A 22,235-nucleotide genomic window follows, 5' to 3' on the forward strand; every position below is an offset into this window, starting at 1 on the left:
ATAGAGTGACTGGAGACTTGTGCCCCAATCCTGGATACTTTTATACTAGGCCTGGAGCAAAATCTATAAAGACAAGCCCCTAAGGCTGTGTGCACACGGTGTGTTTCTTTATCGTTCCTTTGGGAGACCCAGACCTTAGGTGTTTAGCTTCTGCCTCTGGAGGACACACAAAGTACTACACTTAAAAGTGTAGCTCCTCCCTCTGAGCTTATACACCCCCTGGTGAGCCAGTCCCAGCCAGTTTATCGCTTTGTGTTCAGGAGGCATACATCCACACATGCATTCTCATGATTTTTTTTTTTTTTTTTGGAAGAGATTGAAGAAGTGCGGGTCCACGTCTGGACCCCCGGCATGTCCCTTCTCACCCCACTGTGTCGGCGGTGTTGTAAGGTTGATTTCCAAGGCTGGAGCCTTACATGCCGTGCTCCTTCACCATCCCTCCTGGGCTCTGGCTTGAAGTGGGAGCCAGCACGGTCTCCATGCCTGGCAGGAGACCGGTCTCCATCCACAGCCCCTTGAGGATTCTGCTGGACCGGAGCACTCATCCCCAGGGACCTGGCCCTGCGTCTCAGCAGCTAAGTACCTGAGACGTTTATATGTTGGGGGTCCCTGTTCTTTATTGTATGGGGAGAGTATGCTGAATGTATTTATTTTGGCATTTCCGGCGGGTTCTCTAGCTTTCGCCCGAGAACCGCGCCGATGGTGCCTGCGCGTTGGCCTCGCCGCTTAAATTTAGGCCCCGGCTTTGCCGGAGGCCTAGTTTCTGTTAACTACCCTCGCATGTCACTCATGCAGAGGGACAGGCACGGCTCCTCCCGGCGGCCGTCCTGCACAGGGGAGGGACACTCCCCACTGCTGGGGCGTGTCTCCTCCCCTGCAGGTCTCTATGGCCCTCCAGTTCCCGCTCTCCTACAGGAACGCCCCCAAGTCCCGCCCCCTCTCTTCGCTCCGGCGGCCATTTTCTTAGGCAGAGTTCACTCTGCGCTGGACCTTTCTGCACTCTGCATCCCTGCTGAGGTGCTGTGCATTGGGGGTCCGGGCTTCGGGATCTGGAGGGCACACAACACCGCTTCCAGTGGTCTGGTAAGCCACAGCCGGTCTCTGGTTGTGGACCTCTCTATATTCTCCCTGGGATTCATTCTCTTGCAGAGCCCCCACTCCAGCAGCATGTCTCACGAGGAGCAAGGCTCCAAAGCTGTATACTGTATGCGCTGCATGTAAGCTCCTGCTGCCTTAGCCGAGCACCTATCCACATTGTGATGTCTGCTCTAACTTGGCGGTGCTACAGCCTGGAGTCTCACCCCCAGTGGTCTCTCCGGCTGCCTCTGCACCTGTGGCTGAACCCCCGGCCTGGGTAGAGTCCTTCTCTAGGTCTATATCCCAGTCATTTGCTGAGTCCATTGGACTTTTGTCCAGGACTTTGATGAATATGCATCAGCCCCCTTCACAGGGTGCCTCTCATGCTCTTGCTAAGGGTCCTTTAGGATCCCTATCCTCTGACCTCCGTCCATCGGAGCTCACAGAGGATTCATCATCAGGTCCCAGACCCCGTTCTCCTAAGAGAAGGCGCAGGGTTTCCTCTCCCTCCTCATCCTGCGGCTCTGATTCAAGAGCTGACTCGCAAGATGAGGAGGATGCCCTTATGGGGGGCTCGGAGGCTAACTCCATGTACCCCATCGATCTTTCCGAGGGTGACTCAGATCTTAGTGATCTGATCTTGATTGCTTCTATTAATTCTGTGCTGGATCTCAATCCGCCAGTATCAGAGGAGCAACCCTCTCTGGCAGAAAAGCACCAGTTTACCTCGCCTAAGAGAGTAAAGAGTGTGTTCTTTAACCACTCCAGTTTTCAGACCGCTGTGACCAAACCCAGGGCCTGTCCTGACAAACGCTTCCCAAAGCGTGGTTCTGATGACCGTTTTCCCTTTCCACCTGAGGTGGTCAAGGAGTGGTCTCCCTCCCCAAAGGTAGACCCCCCGGTGTCTAGGCTCTCAGCCCGGACCGTTGTGTCGGTGGCTGACGGCACCTCACTTAAGGATTCCACTGACCGTCAGATTGACCTTCTGGCCAAATATGTGTATGAAGCGGCGGGGGCCGCGTTTTCCCTGACTTTTGCAGCAGTGTGGGCTCTCAAAGCCATCTCTGCTTCTCTAGAGGCGATGCATTCCCTCACCAAGGAATCTATGCTTGAGATGATTGCCTTAACTTCTCAAGCTTCAGCTTTTTCATCTTATGCCATGTCAGCCATGCTAGAGGCTTCTCACCGCACTGCGGTGGCTTCGGCTAATTCCCTCGTTATCCGCAGGATCTTGTGGCTTTGAGAGTGGAAGGCAGATGCTTCTTCAAAGAAGTACCTTGCTGGGCTCCCTTTTGCTGGTTCCCGGCTGTTCGGTGAACAGCTGGATGAAATTATTAAGGAAGCTACTGGCGAGAAGAGTACTTCCATGCCACAAACCAAGACCAGAAAACCCGCCCAGGGTAGGAATCAGTCGAGGTTTCGTTCCTTTCGTTCCTCCAACTGGTCGTCCTCTAAGCTCTCCGCCTTGTCCGCTAACTCAGCTAAGGACCAGAAATCCAACTGGCGCCCAAAAGCGCGTCCGCAGAAGACCGCAGGAGGTTCTGCCACTAAGGCAGCCTCCTCGTGACTCTGCCCGCTCCAGCAACGTCCTTAGTCGGTGGCAGGCTCTCCGACTTTGGCGACGCTTGGTTAAAACAAGTCTCCGATCAGTGGGTGAGAGATATCATCTCTCACGGCTACAGGATAGAATTCTCTTCCAGCCCGCCAAACAGATTTTTTCTCTCAACTCCCCCCTGCTCCAAGGCCGCCGCCTTCTCACAGGCCGTGGCATCCTTGCAGGCAAACGAAGTAATTGTACCAGTTCCCGCTCGGGAACGGTTCAGAGGTTTTTACTCAAACCTCTTCCTAGTTCCCAAAAAGGACGGTACCTTCCGGCCCATCCTGGATCTCAAGCTTCTCAACAAGCATGTTCGGGTGCGGCATTTTCGCATGGAGTCTCTGCGATCAGTCATCGCCTCAATGACCCAAGGGGATTTCCTGGCGTCCATCGACATCAGAGATGCCTATCTACATGTGCCAATTGCAGTTTCACACCAGCGTTGGTTACGTTTTGCAATAGGAGAGGATCATTTCCAATTCGTGGCTCTCCCCTTCGGGTTAGCCACGGCCCCTCGGGTATTCACCAAGGTCATGGCAGCAGTGATTGCGGTTCTGCACCTCCATGGGTTGGCAGTGCTCCCTTACCTGGACGACCTTCTAGTCAAGGCTCCATCCAGCGCAGACTGTCAGCGGAGTGTCTCGCTCACTCTTGCCACTCTAGCCAAATTCGGGTGGCTTGTCAATCTTCCCAAATCCACTCTGACTCCGACCCAGAGTCTCACGTAACTAGAGATGCAGTTCGAGACTTTGCCGGCACTTGTGAAGTTGCCCTTAATCAAACAGCAGTCACTCCAGCTAGCGGTGCGCTCTCTGCTGAGGCCCCGCCGTTATACCCTCAGGCGTCTGATGCAGGTGCTGGGTCAAATGGTGGCGTCAATGGAGGCTGTTCCCTTTGCCCAGTTCCATCTGTGCCCCCTGCAGCTGGACATTCTCCGCTGTTGGGACAAGCGGCCTTCCTCCTTACACAGGTTAGTGGCTCTGTCGCCACGGACCAGGAGCTCTCTTCAGTGGTGGCTTCGGCCCTTCTCCCTGTCCCAAGGGCGCTCCTTCCTGGCCCTGTCCTGGGTGATTCTCACCACGGATGCCAGTCTATCCGGCTGGGAGCGGTATGTCTCCACCACAGAGCGCAGGGCACTTGGACTCCGTCCGAGTCAGCCCTTTCAATCAATGTGCTGGAAACCAGAGCCGTGCTTCTAGCATTTCACCACCTGTTGGCGGGCAAGCACATTCGAGTCCAGTCAGACAACGCGACAGCGGTTGCCTACATCAATCACCAAGGCGGGACACGCAGCCGCCTGGCAATGATGGAGGTACAACGCATCCTTCAATGGGCGGAGGACTCAAAGTCCACCATATCCGCAGTCCACATCCCAGGCGTGGAAAACTGGGAGGCAGATTATCTCAGCCATCAAAGCGTGGACGGTGGCGAGTGGTCCCTGCACCCGGCAGTGTTTCAGTCAATCTGCTGCAAATGGGGCACTCCGGACGTGGACCTAATGGCATCCCGTCACAACAACAAAGTTCCTGTTTTACGTGGCTCGCTCCCACGATCCTCAGGCCTTCGCCGCGGACGCTCTGGTTCAATACTGGTTCCAGTTTCGTCTGTCCTACGTGTTTCCCCCTCTAGCTCTCTTGCCCAGAGTCCTGCGCAAGATCAGAATGGAGGGCCGTCGAGTCATCCTCATTGCACCGGATTGGCCCAGGCGAGCTTGGTATCCGGACCTGCTCCAACTGTCCGTAGAGATGCCGTGGCATCTCCCGGACCGTCCAGACCTACTCTCGCAAGGTCCATTTTTCCGCCCGAATTCTGCGGCCCTCAAATTGACGGCGTGGCTCTTGAGTCCTGGATTTTGACGGCTTCTGGTATTCCTCCTGAAGTCATCTCCACTATGACTTGGGCCCGTAAGTCTTCCTCCGCTAAGATCTATCACAGGACTTGGAAAATGTTCCTGTCCTGGTGTCGCTCTACCGGCCATCCTCCTTGGCCATTCTCCTTGCCGACCCTTCTGTCTTTTCTACAGTCCGGTCTGCAGCTAGGACTGTCCCTTAACTCTCTCAAGGGACAAGTCTCAGCTCTGTCAGTTCTGTTCCAGCGGCGTCTCGCTCGGCTGGCTCAGGTCCGCACCTTCATGCAAGGTGCGTCTCACATCATTCCGCCTTATCGGCGGCCCTTGGATCCCTGGGACCTTAACTTGGTCCTCACGGTATTGCAGAAACCCCCTTTTGAGCCCCTTAGGGAGGTTTCTTTGTATCGTCTTTCTCAAAAAGTGGCCTTTCTGGTTGCCATAACTTCTCTCAGGAGAGTCTCTGATTTGGCTGCGCTCTCCTCGGAGTCACCTTTTTTAGTTTTTCATCAAGACAAGGTGGTTCTCCGTCCGACTCCGGACTTTCTTCCTAAGGTGGTCTCTCCCTTCCACCTTAACCAGGACATTACCTTACCTTCCTTCTGTCCGGCCCCTGTTCATCGCTTTGAAAAAGCGCTGCATACTCTAGATCTGGTGCGTGCTCTCCGGATCTATGTGTCTCGCACCGTTGCGCTCAGGCGATGCACCTCTCTTTTTGTGCTAACCACAGGTCGGCGCAAGGGCCTCCCTGCTTCTGAGCCGACCTTAGCCCGTTGGATTAGATCGACTATTTCGGACGCCTACCAGAGTACTCAGGTGCCTCCCCCGCCGAGATCAAGGCACACTCGACCAGAGCTGTCGGTGCCTCTTGGGCTTTTAGGCACCAGGCTACGGCTCAACAAGTCTGTCAGGCTGCCACTTGGGCTAGCCTACATACCTTCTCGAAGCACTACCAAGTGCATGCTCATGCTTCGGCAGATGCGAGCTTGGGCAGACGCATCCTTCAGGCGGCTGTCGCCCATTTGTGAAGTTAGGTTCTGCCTACTTCTTAGTTTTTCTGTTTATTTCCCACCCAGGGACTGCTTTGGAACGTCCCAAGGTCTGGGTCTCCCAAAGGAACGATAAAGAAAAAGAGAATTTTGTTTACTTACCGTAAATTCTTTTTCTTATAGTTCCGTATTGGGAGACCCAGCACCCTCCCTGTTGCCTGTTGGCAAATTCTTGTTCCGCGTGTTATCACCGGCTGTTGTCGTGGACAGAGTCTCCGGTTGTTCCGGCTCTTGCTCTGTTCTACTTGTGGGTGGCTATTCTCCTTCAGCTTTTGCACTAAACTGGCTGGGACTGGCTCACCAGGGGGTGTATAAGCTCAGAGGGAGGAGCTACACTTTTATGTGTAGTACTTTGTGTGTCCTCCGGAGGCAGAAGCTAAACACCCAAGGTCTGGGTCTCCCAATACGGAACTATAAGAAAAAGAATTTACGGTAAGTAAACAAAATTCTCTTTTTTTGCTGCGTTTTTCTTGCAGATTTTCAGAAATCTGCAAGGAAATCCTGATAACAGCAAAGTCTGAGAATTCTGAAGTGCTGTGCACACGTTCAGGATTTTTTTCCTTGTAGATTTTGTTGCAGAAAAAGTCTGCAGCATGTCAATTGTTTTTGCATTTTGTTTTCCCTTTGTTTTCACCATTGAAAGCAATTAAAAAAAAACACATCAAAATTGAGCGTTTTTCCCCTGCAGTGTTTTTCCTGCAGATTTGGGTGCAGATAGCCTAAAGGTCTTCACATGGAACGTGGCATGTTGCTAAGGCTGCTTTCACACTACGTTTTTTTAACATGTGTCATGAACTTTTTTTGCTGTAAAAGTGCATCCTGTTTTTACAAAGAAAAACGCATGCAAACGCATGTGTTATTTTGCAGGATCCTGTCACTTGAAGTTTATGGGCGGGCATTGAAGTCATGTGATCGGGAGTGAGGGGAACTGAACGTGATAGACTGGGAGCCGGCATCTGACAGCTGCGGACGCTGGTAACCAAGGTAAACACGGGTAACTAATGAAGTGCTTTGCTTGGATACCTGATATTTACCTTGGTTTTGAGCGTCCATAGCTGCTAGGAGCCGGGCTGCCTGCTCCCTGCACACGTAACCAAGGTAAACATCGAGTAACTAAGTGAAGCGCTTTGCTTGGTTACCCGATATTTACCTTGGTTACGAGCGTCCGCCGCTCTCAGGCGGGGGAGAGAGGGAGGGGGAGAGAATGATCACGCCAGGCTGGTTTCTGGGCATGCTCCGTAGAGCAAGCAGGATCCTGTCTATCAGCATGCCAGCGTTCACATGTGTTTTGCGTGCAGTATAGTCAGGATCCAGTGAAAAACAGTATTTGGACGCATCTCAAAAACGCTACAAGTAGCGTTTTTGAAAAAAGTTAAAAAACTGCAACTCGCTGGATCCTCACTGTAACGCATGTGAACGCATGTTGATGCAAGTCCATTGCAAATGCATTGCAAATGCATTGAAATGAAAACGCATTTGCACTGGATCCGTTTTTGACGCATGTTAAAAAAACGTAGTGTGAAAGCAGCCTAAGATAGTGAGGCCCCAGGGCACCTGTCACAGCTGGCAAATGGGTAATAAAATGTATTGTATGCAGTCTGATCCCAACTGACTACCAACTATACTCCCGTGGCTGCTGGACCCTTAATATAGCTAGATATCATGGGCACATTTAGGCCTATTTAGTCATTGCAATGCAGTCTGGACCAATCTTTTCCATTTAGAACTTGGGGCCATAACTAGAGTTGAGCGAATACCTAACTATTCGTACTTGCTACAGTATACTCATAACGAGTAATGTCTAATACTCCCGTATTCATTCCGAATAGTCAATGGGGAAAAACTCAAAGTAACGAGTAACCCGAATACCGTACTATTTGTGCGAATAGTGTGGAATTCAGGGTACTCGTTACTTTGCGTTTTTGTTTTGTTTTTTTTTCCCCATTGACTTGCATTGCACACGCTATTCGGAATGAATACGCGAGTATTAGACAGTAATCATTATGAGTATAGCGAGTACAAATAGTTAGGAACTTGCTCAACTCTAGCCGCGACCAGTCTTTCTGGTTGAGGAGCTATTGATGTAGAAATACAAAAAATATCCAGCAACCAAGCATGTCAAAGACACTGGAAACACCCAGCCAAAGAATGGAGGTAATAATGGGCGCAAACTCCAGCCATCAAGGCTTATGTTTTAGTTGCCATTGACTTTTCACAGCTTTGCTGTGTGTGTTTTTTAGGTTAGTGTATGCCCCATTAGTTTGGGTATGAAACTGGTACGACACCTAAAAGCTCAAGGTGTCGCATTGTGATGCTAAGTGAAGACAGAGCCGCCTCCTGTCTTATTCCCTAAGAGAACATCGATAATGTCAGTTTCCTTTTTATGCTAAACTATGAGCATTAGGGTTTGTCCACAGCGTGTTTTATACATCCATTTAATATAATCATTCAGACAGATACGTCACTTGTCAATTGTAGGAAAGCATGTACAGTGGAACCTTGATTAACGAAAACAATCCGTTCTGGGACTGTGCTTGTTACCCAAGTTACTCGTTCAGCAAAGCAAGATTTCCCATAGGAAATCATTGCAATGCAGACAATTCCTTCTACAACTTGTTAAATGACCCACCCTGGTCCCCTATTGTGTCATTCCACACACTCACAAACACACACAAGCACGCACGCACACATTATGCTCACCTTACCTTCCACTCCCTTGCCGGTCTCCTGGGACTTGCTGTTCGCTAGTACGGGCTGTGTATCGGGTTACCATCACGAGGGAGGAACCTCAGCTGCCAGAGCGCTGACGTCAAAGGCAGGAGCCGCTTGCTTCTGATTGGTCAGCGCGCTGCCTTTGAGTAGCGGTGACAGAGGAAGTTCCTGCTTCATCGCTATGGTTGCCGATGCACAGCCTATACCGGCGAACTACAGGACCCAGGAGACCGGCGATGGAATGGAAGGTACACATACTGTATTATGCTCACCTTACCTTCCATCGCTGTCCTTCTGGATCTAGAGGTTCACCACGAGGATTCCTCCCTCATCACGATGTACCGGGGAACTACAAGAACCATGAGGCCGGAGTTGGAACGGAAGGTAAGGTGAGCATAATACTGTATGTGTTGTGCATGCGTGTTTGTTTGTGTGGACTGCAAAAGCGGGTCAGAGCGCGGTGGATACACGGAACCGGAAGTGTGTGCGGTGAGGATTTTCCTCGTACAGCAAAGCTTTCTCGTAAACAGAGTTACAAATTTACAGAAAGCTTTGCTCGTTAAGCGAAATACTCGCTAACTGGGTTACTCGTTAAGCGAGGTTCCACTGTACTTTACTTTACTGCTGTATGAAAAATACAGCCAACTGCATTATTCAAAACAATCGTATCCAGTTAAAAATCCTGTATAGCAATGCTTTTACTCACCCCGATGTAAGTATAGATCACAGTTGAAGAGCTTGTGTATGAGACCAGGCAGAAGCCTGCTGTTTTATACTTTCAACATCTGCCTTTAACAGCAGTAGCAACCAGAGATAGCTCAGATCACTGCTATTTATCCAATTGCTGTTAATAACTGACAGTGATGGACTAGTAGCTGTTGCACGTGTGCTAATGTGTTGCCAATGGAGCCGTGGCCTACTGAAGAACCCGTCTCTGCAATCTTGGTGATGATAGACACATTATTGCATGAAACAAATAGTTTACCTGCTGTCGCTTCGTCAGAGTTTCTGCTTACCTCTGATATTTGACTTTAAAACCTATAATTTAACCATTTATCAAAAATTGTTTCACATTACACTGGTGATTGGCGCCTTTGTTGCACTTTCCATATTATATTTCAGTTATGGGCTCCACCAACTAAATGTCATTATCATATCATTTCAGTAAAGTATAACAAATTTGGGGGCAAGGACGATGGCTCATCCTGTAAAGCTGCCCTGCTGTCCGGACCACCAGGCATCGGTAAAACTACAACAGCAGTTCTCGTTTGCGAGGTAAATTAGTTTTTTTGTTTTGTTTTTGTTTTTTTTTTATTATCTACGGTATATTCTCTGATCTATTTCATACCTTGTAAGGTCTTCAGACCTCAGAGAAGCAATCCAGCACCCCTCTTTTCAAAATTGGGAAGTGAGGGGCACTGATGACGTTGCAGTGATGGGCCATATGTGTGCTATTGGCAGATACATCATCTTGTCCTATACTTGGAGAAGGGCACTTGTACAATACCTGCTAGACTCGGGCAAGGCTGGGCTCACTGCCGGTGAAGCGTGCCTCTCACTTTCTGAGGTTGATGTGGATAACACATATACTGTTTAAAGATGATATTTCTTCTTTTGTTGATATCTAGGTTTGTTTTTTATGCATTTATGTTTTTGGCCTGATGACTTGTGGGGATTCAGTGTCACAGGTGGCAGTAGAAGGTCACAGCGTTTGGCTGCGCAAAATGCTCCCTGACTTTCTATTTTCACTGCTGTTAGTATTCATTGTACTGGGTAGCTTTCTTGCTGGATTTTCATCTAATCCACAAAGGAGCGTAAATTCTGTCCAGTTGCTGATACAGTATTACCCTTTTGCTTAAATACTCCCTTCTTCCCTGTGCTGGTGATATTCCGTTCATTGTAGCACTGGTTACAAGCAGGTGGCTTGCTCTCATCTGTAGAATCATTGTTGAACTTCTGCCAGAGTCATCTTTGGATAAGTAGTTGATGCTTCCCCCCCCCCCCCCCCCTGTGTATCCTCGTTGTGTCTTCCTTTAGCGTTTAGTGGAGTTGATGAAGAGCTCATCCCACCCGATCCCTATTTAGGTTCCAGCAATAGGGATACCTAGGGTCAAGTATCCAGCTCAGCGCATAGGTATAGAACCTATCTAGGGTGGTGAAAGAGCCCTGGGACCAGCAGTAGGTGTTGTTGTCAGGGGTCACCATTACCCCTTTTTCTTTATCGTTCCTTATGGGAGACCCAAACCATGGGTGTATAGCTTCTGCCTCCGGAGGACACACAAAGTACTACACTCAAACGTGTAGCTCCTCCCTCCGGGCTATATACACCCCCTGGATGACAATCTACCCAGTTCAATGCTTTGTGTTTCAGGAGGATCACACACTTGTATTCTCTGATATTTTTTTATTTTAATTTTAAAGATTTGGAGGGTGCGGAGCTCAGGCAACGGCAGTGGGAGGAGTGGGACCACATGGATGGCCAGCCAGCAGAGAGGAGAGCACCCATGTCCCACCCTGCACCCACTGAAGCGGGTACCAGAGAGCACAACATATGCTCCTCTCTACCCACCATACCTACTGACAGGGCACACCAAGTGCCCACCGCACCCCCCTTACTCTCACTCTCGCCACGCTAGTTCAGTTCGGGTGGCTTGTCAACCTGCCCAAGTCCACTCTGACCCCGACCCAGGTGCTTTTGTACCTAGGGATGCAATTCGAGACTCTGCCGGCACTTGTCAAGTTGCCCTTAGTCAAACAGCAGTCCCTTCGTCTGGCGGTGCGCTCTCTGCTGAGGCACCGCCGTCATTCCATCAGACACCTCATGCAGGTGCTGGGTCAGATGGTGGCGTCCATGGAAGCGGTCCCCTTTGCTCAGTTCCATCTGCGTCCCCTGCAGCTGGACATTCTCCGCTGTTGGGACAAGCGGATCTCTTCCTTGCACAGGCAGGTGGCTCTGTCGTCACAGACCAGGAGCTCCCTTCAGTGGTGGCTTCGGCCCCTCTCTCTGTCTCAGGGACGCTCCTTCCTGACTCCGTCCTGGGTGATCCTCACCACGAATGCCAGCCTCTCCAGTTGGGGAGCAGTATTTCTCCATCACCGAGCACAGGGCACTTGGACTCCGTCCGAATCAGCCCTCTCGATCGATGTGCTGGAGATCAGAGCTGTGTTTCTAGCTCTCCTAGCCTTTCACCACCTGTTGGCGGGCAGGCACATTCGAGTGCAGTCGGACAACGCGACAGCGGTTGCCTACATCAATCACCAGGGCGGGACTCACAGCCGTCTGGCGATGTTGGAGGTTCAACGAATCCTCCAGTGGACGGAGGACTCCAAGTCCACCATATCTGCAGTCCACATCCCAGGCGTGGAAAACTGGGAGGCCGATTACCTCAGCCGTCAAACCTTAGACAGCGGCGAGTGGGCCCTGCATCCGTCAGTGTTCAGATCAATCTGCCGCAAGTGGGGCACTCCGGAAGTGGATCTAATGGCATCCCGGCACAACAACAAGGTTCCGGTTTACGTGGCTCGCTCCCACGATCCTCAAGCCTTCGCAGCAGACGCACTGGTTCAAGATTGGTCTCAGTTCCGTCTGGCCTATGTGTTTCCCCCTCTAGCGCTCTTGCCCAGGGTTCTGCGCAAGATCAGAATGGAGGGCCGTCGAGTCATACTCATTGCTCCGGACTGGCCCAGGCGAGCTTGGTACCCAGACCTGCTCCGTCTGTCCGTAGAGGTGCCGTGGCATCTCCCGGACCGCCCAGACCTTCTCTCTCAAGGTCCGTTCTTCCGCCAGAATTCTGCGGCTCTCAGATTGACGGCGTGGCTCTTGAGTCCTGGATCCTGACGGCTTCAGGCATTCCCTCTGAGGTCATCTCCACCATGACTCAGGCTCGGAAGTCTTCCTCGGCCAAGATTTACCACAGGACTTGGAGGATTTTCCTGTCCTGGTGTCGCTCTTCCGACCATGCTCCTTGGCCGTTCTCCTTGCCGACCATCCTGTCTTTTCTACAGTCCGGTCTACAGCTGGGACTGTCCCTCAATTCCCTCAAGGGACAGGTGTCGGCTCTGTCGGTATTGTTCCAGCGGCGTATCGCCCGACTGGCTCAGGTGCGCACCTTCATGCAGGGCGCATCTCACATCATTCCTCCTTACCGGCGGCCCTTGGATCCCTGGGACCTTAATCTGGTCCTCACGGCCTTACAGAAACCCCCCTTTGAGCCTCTCGGGGAGGTTCCCTTGTTTAGACTTTCACAGAAAGTTGTTTTTCTAGTAGCCATAACTTCTCTCAGGAGAGTTTCTGATTTGGCTGCGCTATCTTCGGAATCCCCCTTTTTGGTGTTTCACCAAGACAAGGTGGTTCTTCGTCCGTCTCCGGACTTTCTCCCTAAGGTGGTGTCTCCTTTCCACCTTAACCAGGACATTTCATTGCCTTCTCTTTGTCCGGCCCCTGTGCATCGCTTTGAAAAGGCGTTGCATACCTTGGATTTGGTGCGGGCGCTCCGAATCTGTGTCACGCACCGCCGTTTTTAGGCGGTGCACCTCACTTTTTGTGCTAACCTCTGGTCAGCGCAAGGGTCTCGCTGCTTCTAAACCGACCCTAGCTCGTTGGATCAGGTCGGCTATCACCGATGCCTACCAGTGTTCTCAGGTGCCTCCCCCGCCAGGGATTAAGGCGCACTCGACCAGAGCTGTCGGTGCCTCCTGGGCTTTCAGGCACCAGGCTACGGCTCAGCAGGTTTGTCAGGCTGCCACGTGGTCCAGTCTGCACACTTTTTTGAAGCACTACCAAGTGCATGCTCATGCTTCGGCAGATGCGAGCTTGGGCAGACGCATTCTTCAGGCGGCTGTCGCCCATTTGTGAAGTTAGGTTTTGCCTACTTCTCAGTTTGGTTTATTCCCACCCATGGACTGCTTTGGAACGTCCCATGGTTTGGGTCTCCCATAAGGAACGATAAAGAAAAAGAGAATTTTGTTTACTTACCGTAAATTCTTTTTCTTATAGTTCCGACATGGGAGACCCAGCACCCTCCCTGTTGCCTGTTGGCAGTTTTTTTGTTCCGTGTGTTTCACCGGCTGTTGTTAGTAGTCAGAGTTCCGGTTATTCCGAGTTTTACTCTATCTCTACTTATGGGTGGATGTCCTCCTTCAGCTTTTGCACTGAACTGGGTAGATTGTCATCAAGGGGGTGTATATAGCCCGGAGGGAGGAACTACACGTTTGAGTGTAGTACTTTGTGTGTCCTCCGGAGGCAGAAGCTATACACCCATGGTTTGGGTCTCCCATGTCGGAACTATAAGAAAAAGAATTTACGGTAAGTAAACAAAATTCTCTTTTTCTAGATGCAGGGCTTCCCTTCTTACTTTTCACCACTCACTTAGTACTCACTCATATACCCAGCTTGACATTCAGGTCCCAAGTAATCCACCAGTTGCTTAAAAGTTCAGCTCCTATGCATGTAAAGCACTGTGTGAGCTCGATAGAAAGTTTATGGCCCCAAGTCATTTGAGTGTTTTCTCCTTTTTTTTTTTTTTTTTTTCCTACAGTAAAACAATTTGAAAAGTCTCAATGCATGTACAATGTGAAGTAGTGTAAAAATATTGGGTCTTTTGCCATTTTCACACCGGTTTCAGACAGCTCAGTCTAATAATAGGTGGAGCTGTGGAGGGGACATAGCCAGTGCGCCCATCAAATTCAGGAAAAGTGGCAGCATACATTACAGCAGAAATCTTACTCCAGTCTCTGACTGGAGTATAATTTCTATCATAAAGAATAAAATGGCTAGGTTGATGGGGCAATTAGCACAAAAGCAGACGCAAATCCAAAGTCCAAGGAGTCCATCATGTAAAGGGAAAGACGACAGTCACAGCAATGGCTAAGATATCCAAAAAGTATTTTTTATTTTGCAATACGTAGAGTAGCATATCTGGCGAGGTGCTCAGAGGTGCACGCCACTGATAAAGATGTATGGCGTGCACTTAATGACTTAGACAAATATTATTCCTGCACACCCGTCATTAAAAATATCATATAAATCACTAGTCTTAAGGGTGGCTTTACACGCTGCAACATCGCTAGCGATTGCTAGCAATGTCACGAGTGTTAGCACCCGCCCCCGTCGTTGGTGCGATATGTGGTGATCGCTGCCGTAGCGAACATTATCGCTACGGCAGCGTCACACGCATTTACCTTGTCAGCGACATCGCTGTGACTGCCGAACAATCACTCCCTCAAGGGGGGTGCGTTCGGCGTCATAGTGACGTCACTAACCGGCCGCCCATAAGCAGAGGAGGGGCGGAGATGAGCGGGACGTAACATGCCGCCCACCTCCTACCTTCCGCATTTCCGGCGGCCACAGGTAAGGAGATGTTCGTCGCTCCTTCGGTGTGTCACACAGCGATGTGTGGTGCCGCAGGAACGAGGAACAACATCGTACCAATGGCAGCAGCGATATTAAGGAAAGGAGCGACGTGTCAACGATCGCCATTTTTGAACGATTTTGCGATCATTGATCGTCGCTCCTAGGTGTCACACGCTGTGATGTCGCTACCGGCGCCGGATGTGCGTCACTAACGACGTGACCCCGACGATATATCGGTAGCGATGTTGCAGCATGTAAAGCACCCTTTAATGAATCGAGGCCCTTGTGTCCATACAATGCTGTGCTCACGCGTATGCAGGAGTCCTGCATGTCGGCCTATTAAAGTGAGTGCTTCTGCACAGTCTTTTGATCTATCGGACAGGGTCTCCCACTAATCTGTAGGATGTTTATGGATCTATAACATAAGAAAAACTTTTGGAATATTAGCTACCCTGTAAAGTGTCTGTGTCTGATAATGGGCAAAGTAGTGCAGCAGATCAGCAATTTGTCATGTTTCAAAGAAAGACTCAACGGCACAAAACAGTCCAAGCTGAGCTCTTACCTGCTCTCAGTGATTGGCTGCAGTACCATCCATGTGACTGCAGCCAATCAATAAAGACTGGAGCAGAGATGACAGGAGGCTGTACAAATATACGTTTCTGGCTGTATTTGAAGATTTTTATCAATGAGCACAGAATGTTAATGCAATAGATGATGAATGGAACGGGCCACTAATACTAATGATGTGATGTCTCCATTCATTAGGAGCTGGGCTACAGCTACGTGGAGTTAAACGCCAGCGACACTCGCAGCAAAAACAGCATGAAGGACGTGGTAGCGGAGTCTTTAAATAACACCAGCATTAAAGGGTTTTACTCAGGTAAGGATTCTCTGTACGCCGGCTTTTAGCGTATGTCCTGATAGAAGACTGACTACATTACATCTTCTTCACCAGGGACCAGCAAAGTTGTAGACTCGAAACATGTTCTAATCATGGATGAAGTCGATGGGATGGCAGGCAACGAAGACCGAGGAGGAGTGCAGGTACGATTCTTGTGTTACTGATCTCTGTAGTCTTTAATGCTATCCGTGATATGGGGGCTTAAAGGGAATCTGTCACCAGGTTTTTGCTCCCCCTTCTGACAGCAGCATAATGTAGAGACAGAGACCCTGATTCCAGCGATGTCACTTACTGAGCTGTTTGCTGTAATTGTAATAAAATCAATGTTTTCTCTGCTGCAGATCTAGCAGTTATACAGAGCTCATGAATATGCTGGACTACCTGCAGCACGCCAGATAGTCCTCTAATGATAATCTACTGCTGATTAAACAGTAATTTTTATCAAAACTACACTAAGCAGATCAGTAAGTGACACATCACTGGAATCAGGATCTCTTCTCTCTACATTATTCTGCTCTCCGATTAGGAGAAAAAGCCTGGTGACAGATTCCTTTTAAGTCCAGTATTAAATGGCCAAGTATAGAGTATTTTGAGATTTGTTACTTTTGCTTACCATATGTTTTATTTCCTGATTCGTGGGGCACTGAATAACCTGATAGAGCGGGCAGGGCATGAGGAACATCACTCTACCTGCTTGCAGTAGTCCATTGACATTTTGATTTGTTCTGTTGCAGGAGCTGATTTCTTTGATTAAAGGATCAAAGATTCCCATTATCTGCATGTGTAATGACCGGAATCATCCTAAAATCCGGTCACTAGCAAATTACTGTTTTGACCTTCGCTTCCAGAGGCCAAGACTAGAACAGATAAAGGTGAGGCTGCCGGACATTGGCGCAATCCTTGTATTTCTGTGTTCTTGACTACTGCGTTTCTGCCTTTTTTTTAGATTGATCTGTTTCCTTGACCCTAAAGTAATGAATATTTCCTGTTTTCCCCAGGGGGCCATGATGTCTGTGGCATTTAAGGAAGGTCTAAAGATTCCTCCACCAGCTATGAACGAAGTAATTCTTGGGGCAAACCAAGATATCCGGCAGGTGAGACACATTGCACAGGATGAGATGTATTATATGTAGATACTTCTTGGATTGATGGGTTTTTCTTCCTTCTCGAAGGTTCTGCATAATCTCAGCATGTGGTGTGCGAGCAGCAAAGCCCTGACTTACGACGAAGCGAAGAGTAACGCCAACAATGCCAAAAAGGACATTAAAATGGTGAGTGACTGCAGACGTAGTGATTACATGTCATGTAATGGTCACACATACTTTTGTCTCTGCATTTTTTCCTGCCAAGAGATGAAGAAATTTTTGCACCAAATACTTACCATGTGCACTTAGCCTTAAACATGTAAATTGCATAGTTTGCAATTACTTGAGACTGTAGATATCTGAGAATATATACATTAAAGTGGATGTCCAGTTACAGTAGATGCTCCGCCACTAGGGCCCGCAGTGATCGGCACAATGGTGAACTAATATCCTTTCTAAAAGATGCCTCGGTAGGTCAGATGCCTTGCTGCTCCATTCATTCTCTATGGGGCTGCTGAAAATTACGGAGCATAGAGCTCAACAGCCCCATAGGGAATGAATGGAGAGGTAGTTGTTCATGCGCAGCGCACTGTAGCTCCATTCGAAAGGGAATATAAGTGCCCCTTTTCTGCTGATTGGTGCTGGTCCCAGTAGTCAGACCCTAAATAAGTAACTAGTTAGGATAGGTACTAATTTTTTTTTCACTGGACAACCTCTTTAAAGGAAACCTATCACCAGATTTTGGTCTTCTAAACTAAAACTAGCACTTAAGCTGCGCCTGTGCTGCATTCTATAAAGGTGTAAGTTACCCCCTGAACCCCCCCCCCCCAGTAGACCCCACAAAGACCTTTATAAAATCTCTAGTTTTAATTATGGTATCGTGTATTGTGAACAGTTGGTCGGTGCTTACAATAGTCCTCCTCTCTTCCTCTGGCTGGTACCTCTGCTCTGAACCTCCTCTCTTCCTCTGGCTGGCATCTCTGGTCCTCTTTTGTGCTTGGTGGTACCTCTGGTCCTTTCCTCCTCTGGCTGGTACCTCTGGTCCTCTGGCTGGTACCTCTGGTCCTTTCCTCCTCTGGCTGGTACCTCCTGGTCCTTTCCTCCTCTGGCTGGTACCTCCTGGTCCTTTCCTCCTCTGGCTGGTACCTCCTGGTCCTCTCTTCCTCTGGCTGGTACCTCCTGGTCCTCTCTTCCTCTGGCTGGTACCTCCTGGTCCTCTCTTCCTCTGGCTGGTACCTCCTGGTCCTCTCTTCCTCTGGCTGGTACCTCTGGTCCGCCTCTCTTCCTCTGGCTGGTACCTTTTGGTCCTTCTCTTCTCTCCTGGCTGGTACCTCTGGTCCGCCTCTCTTCCTCTGGCTGGTACCTCCTGGTCCTCTCTTCCTCTGGCTGGTACCTTTGGTCCTTCTCTTCTCTCCTGGCTGGTACCTCTGGTCCGCCTCTCTTCCTCTGGCTGGTACCTCCTGGTCCGCCTCTCTTCCTCTGGCTGGTACCTCCTGGTCCGCCTCTCTTCCTCTGGCTGGTACCTCTGGTCCGCCTCTCTTCCTCTGGCTGGTACCTCTGGTCCGCCTCTCTTCCTCTGGCTGGTACCTTTGGTCCTTCTCTTCTCTCCTGGCTGGTACCTCTTGTCCTCCTCGTAATTACTGTTAAATCTCTTTGGTTTTATCAGGGTCCTTTCGATGTTGTGCGCAAGGTCTTTGTTGGTGGTGAAGAAACTGCTCACATGACCCTAATAGACAAATCGGATCTCTTCTTCCATGACTACTCGATGGCCCCTCTGTTTGTTCAAGAAAATTATATTCATGTGAAACCTGCGGCAGCCGGGTAAGAGCCTATAATCTGGTGATTTACTGGACTTCTGCATGGGTAGAACTGTCTAACGAGCAAAATGTATCTTTCTTTTTAGTGGAAATGTGAAGAAACACTTGCTGCTCATGAGCAAGGCGGCGGACAGTATATGTGATGGGGATCTTGTAGACAGGGTTATCCGTAGTAAGCAGATCTGGAGCCTCTTACCTACACAGGTACATTTTTATTCTAACAGAAAATTAATCAATTTAGAGGTAAAAAAAATAAATGAATAAATAAAAAAAGTTTCAAAACTATCACGAGCCTATGAGAGACAGAAGTATTCCAGTTTACTGAGAGTTCACCTAAAAGTAGGTTTCCATCTAGCGGAAAACAGCAGATTCTGCTCAATATTGGGTATTTGAGTTCCGGCATAGTGCATGAGATGTGAAGAAATCTTATTACGTGCTGAGAAATATATATCCACAGCGTAAATTGTCAAGAGCTGTGGGTTTGACATCTGCAGCCTGTGTACTGCGAGTGTAGGCGGAAATGTCGCCCTTTGCGGATCCCCACTTCTTATTTGTAGTGCTGCTGTGGATATCACTGCGGGAAATCCTCAGTCGCGATGCTACATCTTTATTTTACTCTAAAGCTTAAGTGCACATTCTATCTTGAGTTCTCTTTCTTTCGATAAATAGTTTTGAAGTTCAGTGTGAATTGTATTTTTATTAAATCTTTATAGCAATTGGCGCTTCATTTCACGAATACAAAGCACTCGCTTGTATAGACAAGGATTTAAGAAATAACACTTTCACTGGCTGCAGCTTTTTCGTTCACTATGTACATGTTGTTTAACCTCTGCACGATAATTTAATGCAAATATACGTCGTATGTCCCTGCTGTGCCAGTAAGTTGCAATGGCAACCCTGGAGGATGCTATAAGCCCCATGGCTAAAATGTGTGTGTGTGTGTGTGTGTGTGTGTGTGTGTAGATAGATACAGTACCTACAAGTAGTCTTCAACCCCCTGCAGATTTAGCAGGTTTGATAAGATGCAAATAAGTTAGAGCCTGCAAACTTCAAACAAGAGCAGGATTTATTAACAGATGCATAAATCTTACAAACCAAAAAGGTATGTTGCTCAGTTAAATTTTCAAGATAAAAGTGTGGGTCAATTATTATTCAACCCCTAGGTTTAATATTTTGTGGAATAACCCTTGTTTGCAATTACAGCTAATAATTGTCTTTTATAAGACCTGATCAGGCTGGCACAGGTCTCTGGAGTTATCTTGGCCCACTCCTCCATGCAGATCTTCTCCAAGTTATCTAGGTTCTTTGGGTGTCTCATGTGGACTTTAATCTTGAGCTCCTTCCACAAGTTTTCAATTGGGTTAAGGTCAGGAGACTGACTAGGCCACTGCAACACCTTGATTTTTTCCCTCTTGAACCAGGCCTTGTTTTCTTGGCTGTGTGCTTTGGGTCGTTGTCTTGTTGGAAGATGAAATGACGACCCATCTTAAGATCCTTGATGGAGGAGTGGAAGTTCTTGGCCAAAATCTCCAGGTAGGCCGTGCTATCCATCTTCCCATGGATGCAGACCAGATGGCCAGGGACCTTGGCTGAGAAACAGCCCCACAGCATGATGCTGCCATCACAATGCTTGACTGTAGGGATGGTATTCTTGGGGTCGTATGCAGTGCCATCCAGTCTCCACTCCAAGTGATCATGAGCAAACTGTAGACAAGCCTTGACATGACGCTTTGAAAGTAAAGGTACCTTACGGGCTCGTCTGGAACGGAGACCATTGCGGTGGAGTACGTTACTTATGGTATTGACTGAAACCAATGTCCCCACTGCCATGAGATCTTCCCGGAGCTCCTTCCTTGTTGTCCTTGGGTTAGCCTTGACTCTTCGGACAAGCCTGGCCTCGGCACGGGTGGAAACTTTCAAAGGCTGTCCAGGCCGTGGAAGGCTAACAGTAGTTCCATAAGCCTTCCACTTCCGGATGATGCTCCCAACAGTGGAGACAGGTAGGCCCAACTCCTTGGAAAGGGTTTTGTACCCCTTGCCAGCCTTGTGACCCTCCACGATCTTGTCTCTGATGGCCTTGGAATGCTCCTTTGTCTTTCCCATGTTGACCAAGTATGAGTGCTGTTCACAAGTTTGGGGAGGGTCTTAATTAGTCAGAAAAGGCTGGGAAAAAGAGATAATTAATCCAAACATGTGAAGCTCATTGTTCTTTGTGCCTGAAATACTTCTTAATACTTTATGGGAACCAAACAGAATTCTGGTGGTTTGAGGGGTTGAATAATAAATGACCCTCTGAATAAACTTTTCACAATTTAAAAAAAAAAATAAGAAATAACATTCTTTTTTGCTGCAGTGCATTTCACTCTTCCAGGCTGATCTACAGTCCAAATGTCACAATGCCAAGTTAATTCCGAATGTGTAAACCTGCTAAATCTGCAGGGGGTTGAATACTACTTGTAGGCACCGTATATATATATATATATATATATATATATATATATATATATATATATATATCTTATATATCTTATATATATATCTTATATATATATATATATATCTTATATAAGATATATATATATATATATATATATATATATATATATATATATATATATATATATATATATATATATATATATATATATATATATATATATATATATATATATATATATATATATGGTATGAACCCATTATAGGGACAGAACATATTATGTCTGTTGCAGTGATCTGATGCTGGATCCGATGTTAATATGTAGATGTCAGGACGATATTCAAGTTGAAACCAGGGAATAAGTAAAGCAGCTGAGGTCATGGCTGTGCAAATAAAATAACAAGGGGAAAGGAAAATTAGAACATTAAAAGTGAGCACTAAGATCACATAAAATTGTAAAATGAAGACCCCTATTATCAGGGGAACACAAGGTGACATCAAAGAAAAGAGGCAAAACTCAAAGCCTCATTGAGGCCAGATGGGGCGACTGTGCAAAGAGTCACCATCCACCTGGTTTCACGTTGGGCCAACCTCTTTTTGATATTGCCGCCCCTAATCCCACCATGGACGACCTCAATACCCCGCACTGATAGTGATTTGGGGTCACATCCATGATGTATTTTAAAATGGCGCGGCAAAGTTTTTAGGGAGGCAACATCATCCACCACTTGGGCCGCAGCAATGTCGCGCTCTCTAACGCGGATGTGGAGTTCATGGGACGTAAGACCAATGTAAATTAGTGAACACCCGCAAACCGCGTAATACACTACATTTGATGTACCACATGAAATGTAGTCTCTGATTTGAAAATCGTGTTTGCCATCAGCAGATGAGAACACGAAATTGCGCGACACATTACGGCAGGCCAAACAGTGGCCGCAAAGCATCCCACACGAGGAGACACCGAGCCAAGAAAACCGGATGTAGGCGGGACATAGTGACTTTGAACTGATATGTCCCTTAAATTCGATGACCTTCTAGCAGTCATAGGTGGATAATCAGGTAGTGAATTCCTGAGAGTAGGGTCAGTCCTGAGAATGGACCAGTGTTGATTAAGGATGGCTCTGATGTTATTCCATTCACTGTTATAGGTTGTAATAAATCGAACACTAGATCCATCTGAGGAATGATTGTGTCTTAAAAGAAGTAGCTGAGACCTGGGAGTGTTCTTTGCCCTAAGGTTCCCCCTCTTAATACTGCGGTTGCTATATCCCCTCTCACGGAATCGCAGCATGAGATCCGCAGCTTGTTCCTCGAATTTGGCATCCGAGGAACATATCCTCCTCATCTTCAGGAACTATC

General features: G+C 48.3%; 1 protein-coding gene across 1 annotated transcript in view; it reads left to right on the top strand.

The window, feature by feature from the left end:
• The window catches only part of RFC1 (replication factor C subunit 1), a 191,754-nt gene that overhangs the window by 146,298 nt on the left and 23,221 nt on the right, over nt 1-22,235 (top strand). Inside the window, exons 14-21 of the mRNA XM_075346966.1 lie at nt 9,447-9,556; nt 15,399-15,513; nt 15,589-15,677; nt 16,269-16,406; nt 16,533-16,628; nt 16,707-16,805; nt 18,286-18,440; nt 18,523-18,640. Coding sequence (XP_075203081.1) covers nt 9,447-9,556; nt 15,399-15,513; nt 15,589-15,677; nt 16,269-16,406; nt 16,533-16,628; nt 16,707-16,805; nt 18,286-18,440; nt 18,523-18,640 — 920 coding nt within the window. The remainder of the gene's footprint in view (nt 1-9,446; nt 9,557-15,398; nt 15,514-15,588; nt 15,678-16,268; nt 16,407-16,532; nt 16,629-16,706; nt 16,806-18,285; nt 18,441-18,522; nt 18,641-22,235) is intronic.

The sequence above is a fragment of the Anomaloglossus baeobatrachus genome, chromosome 1 (genome assembly GCF_048569485.1).
Source record: "Anomaloglossus baeobatrachus isolate aAnoBae1 chromosome 1, aAnoBae1.hap1, whole genome shotgun sequence".
NCBI classification, from domain to species: domain Eukaryota; kingdom Metazoa; phylum Chordata; class Amphibia; order Anura; family Aromobatidae; genus Anomaloglossus; species Anomaloglossus baeobatrachus.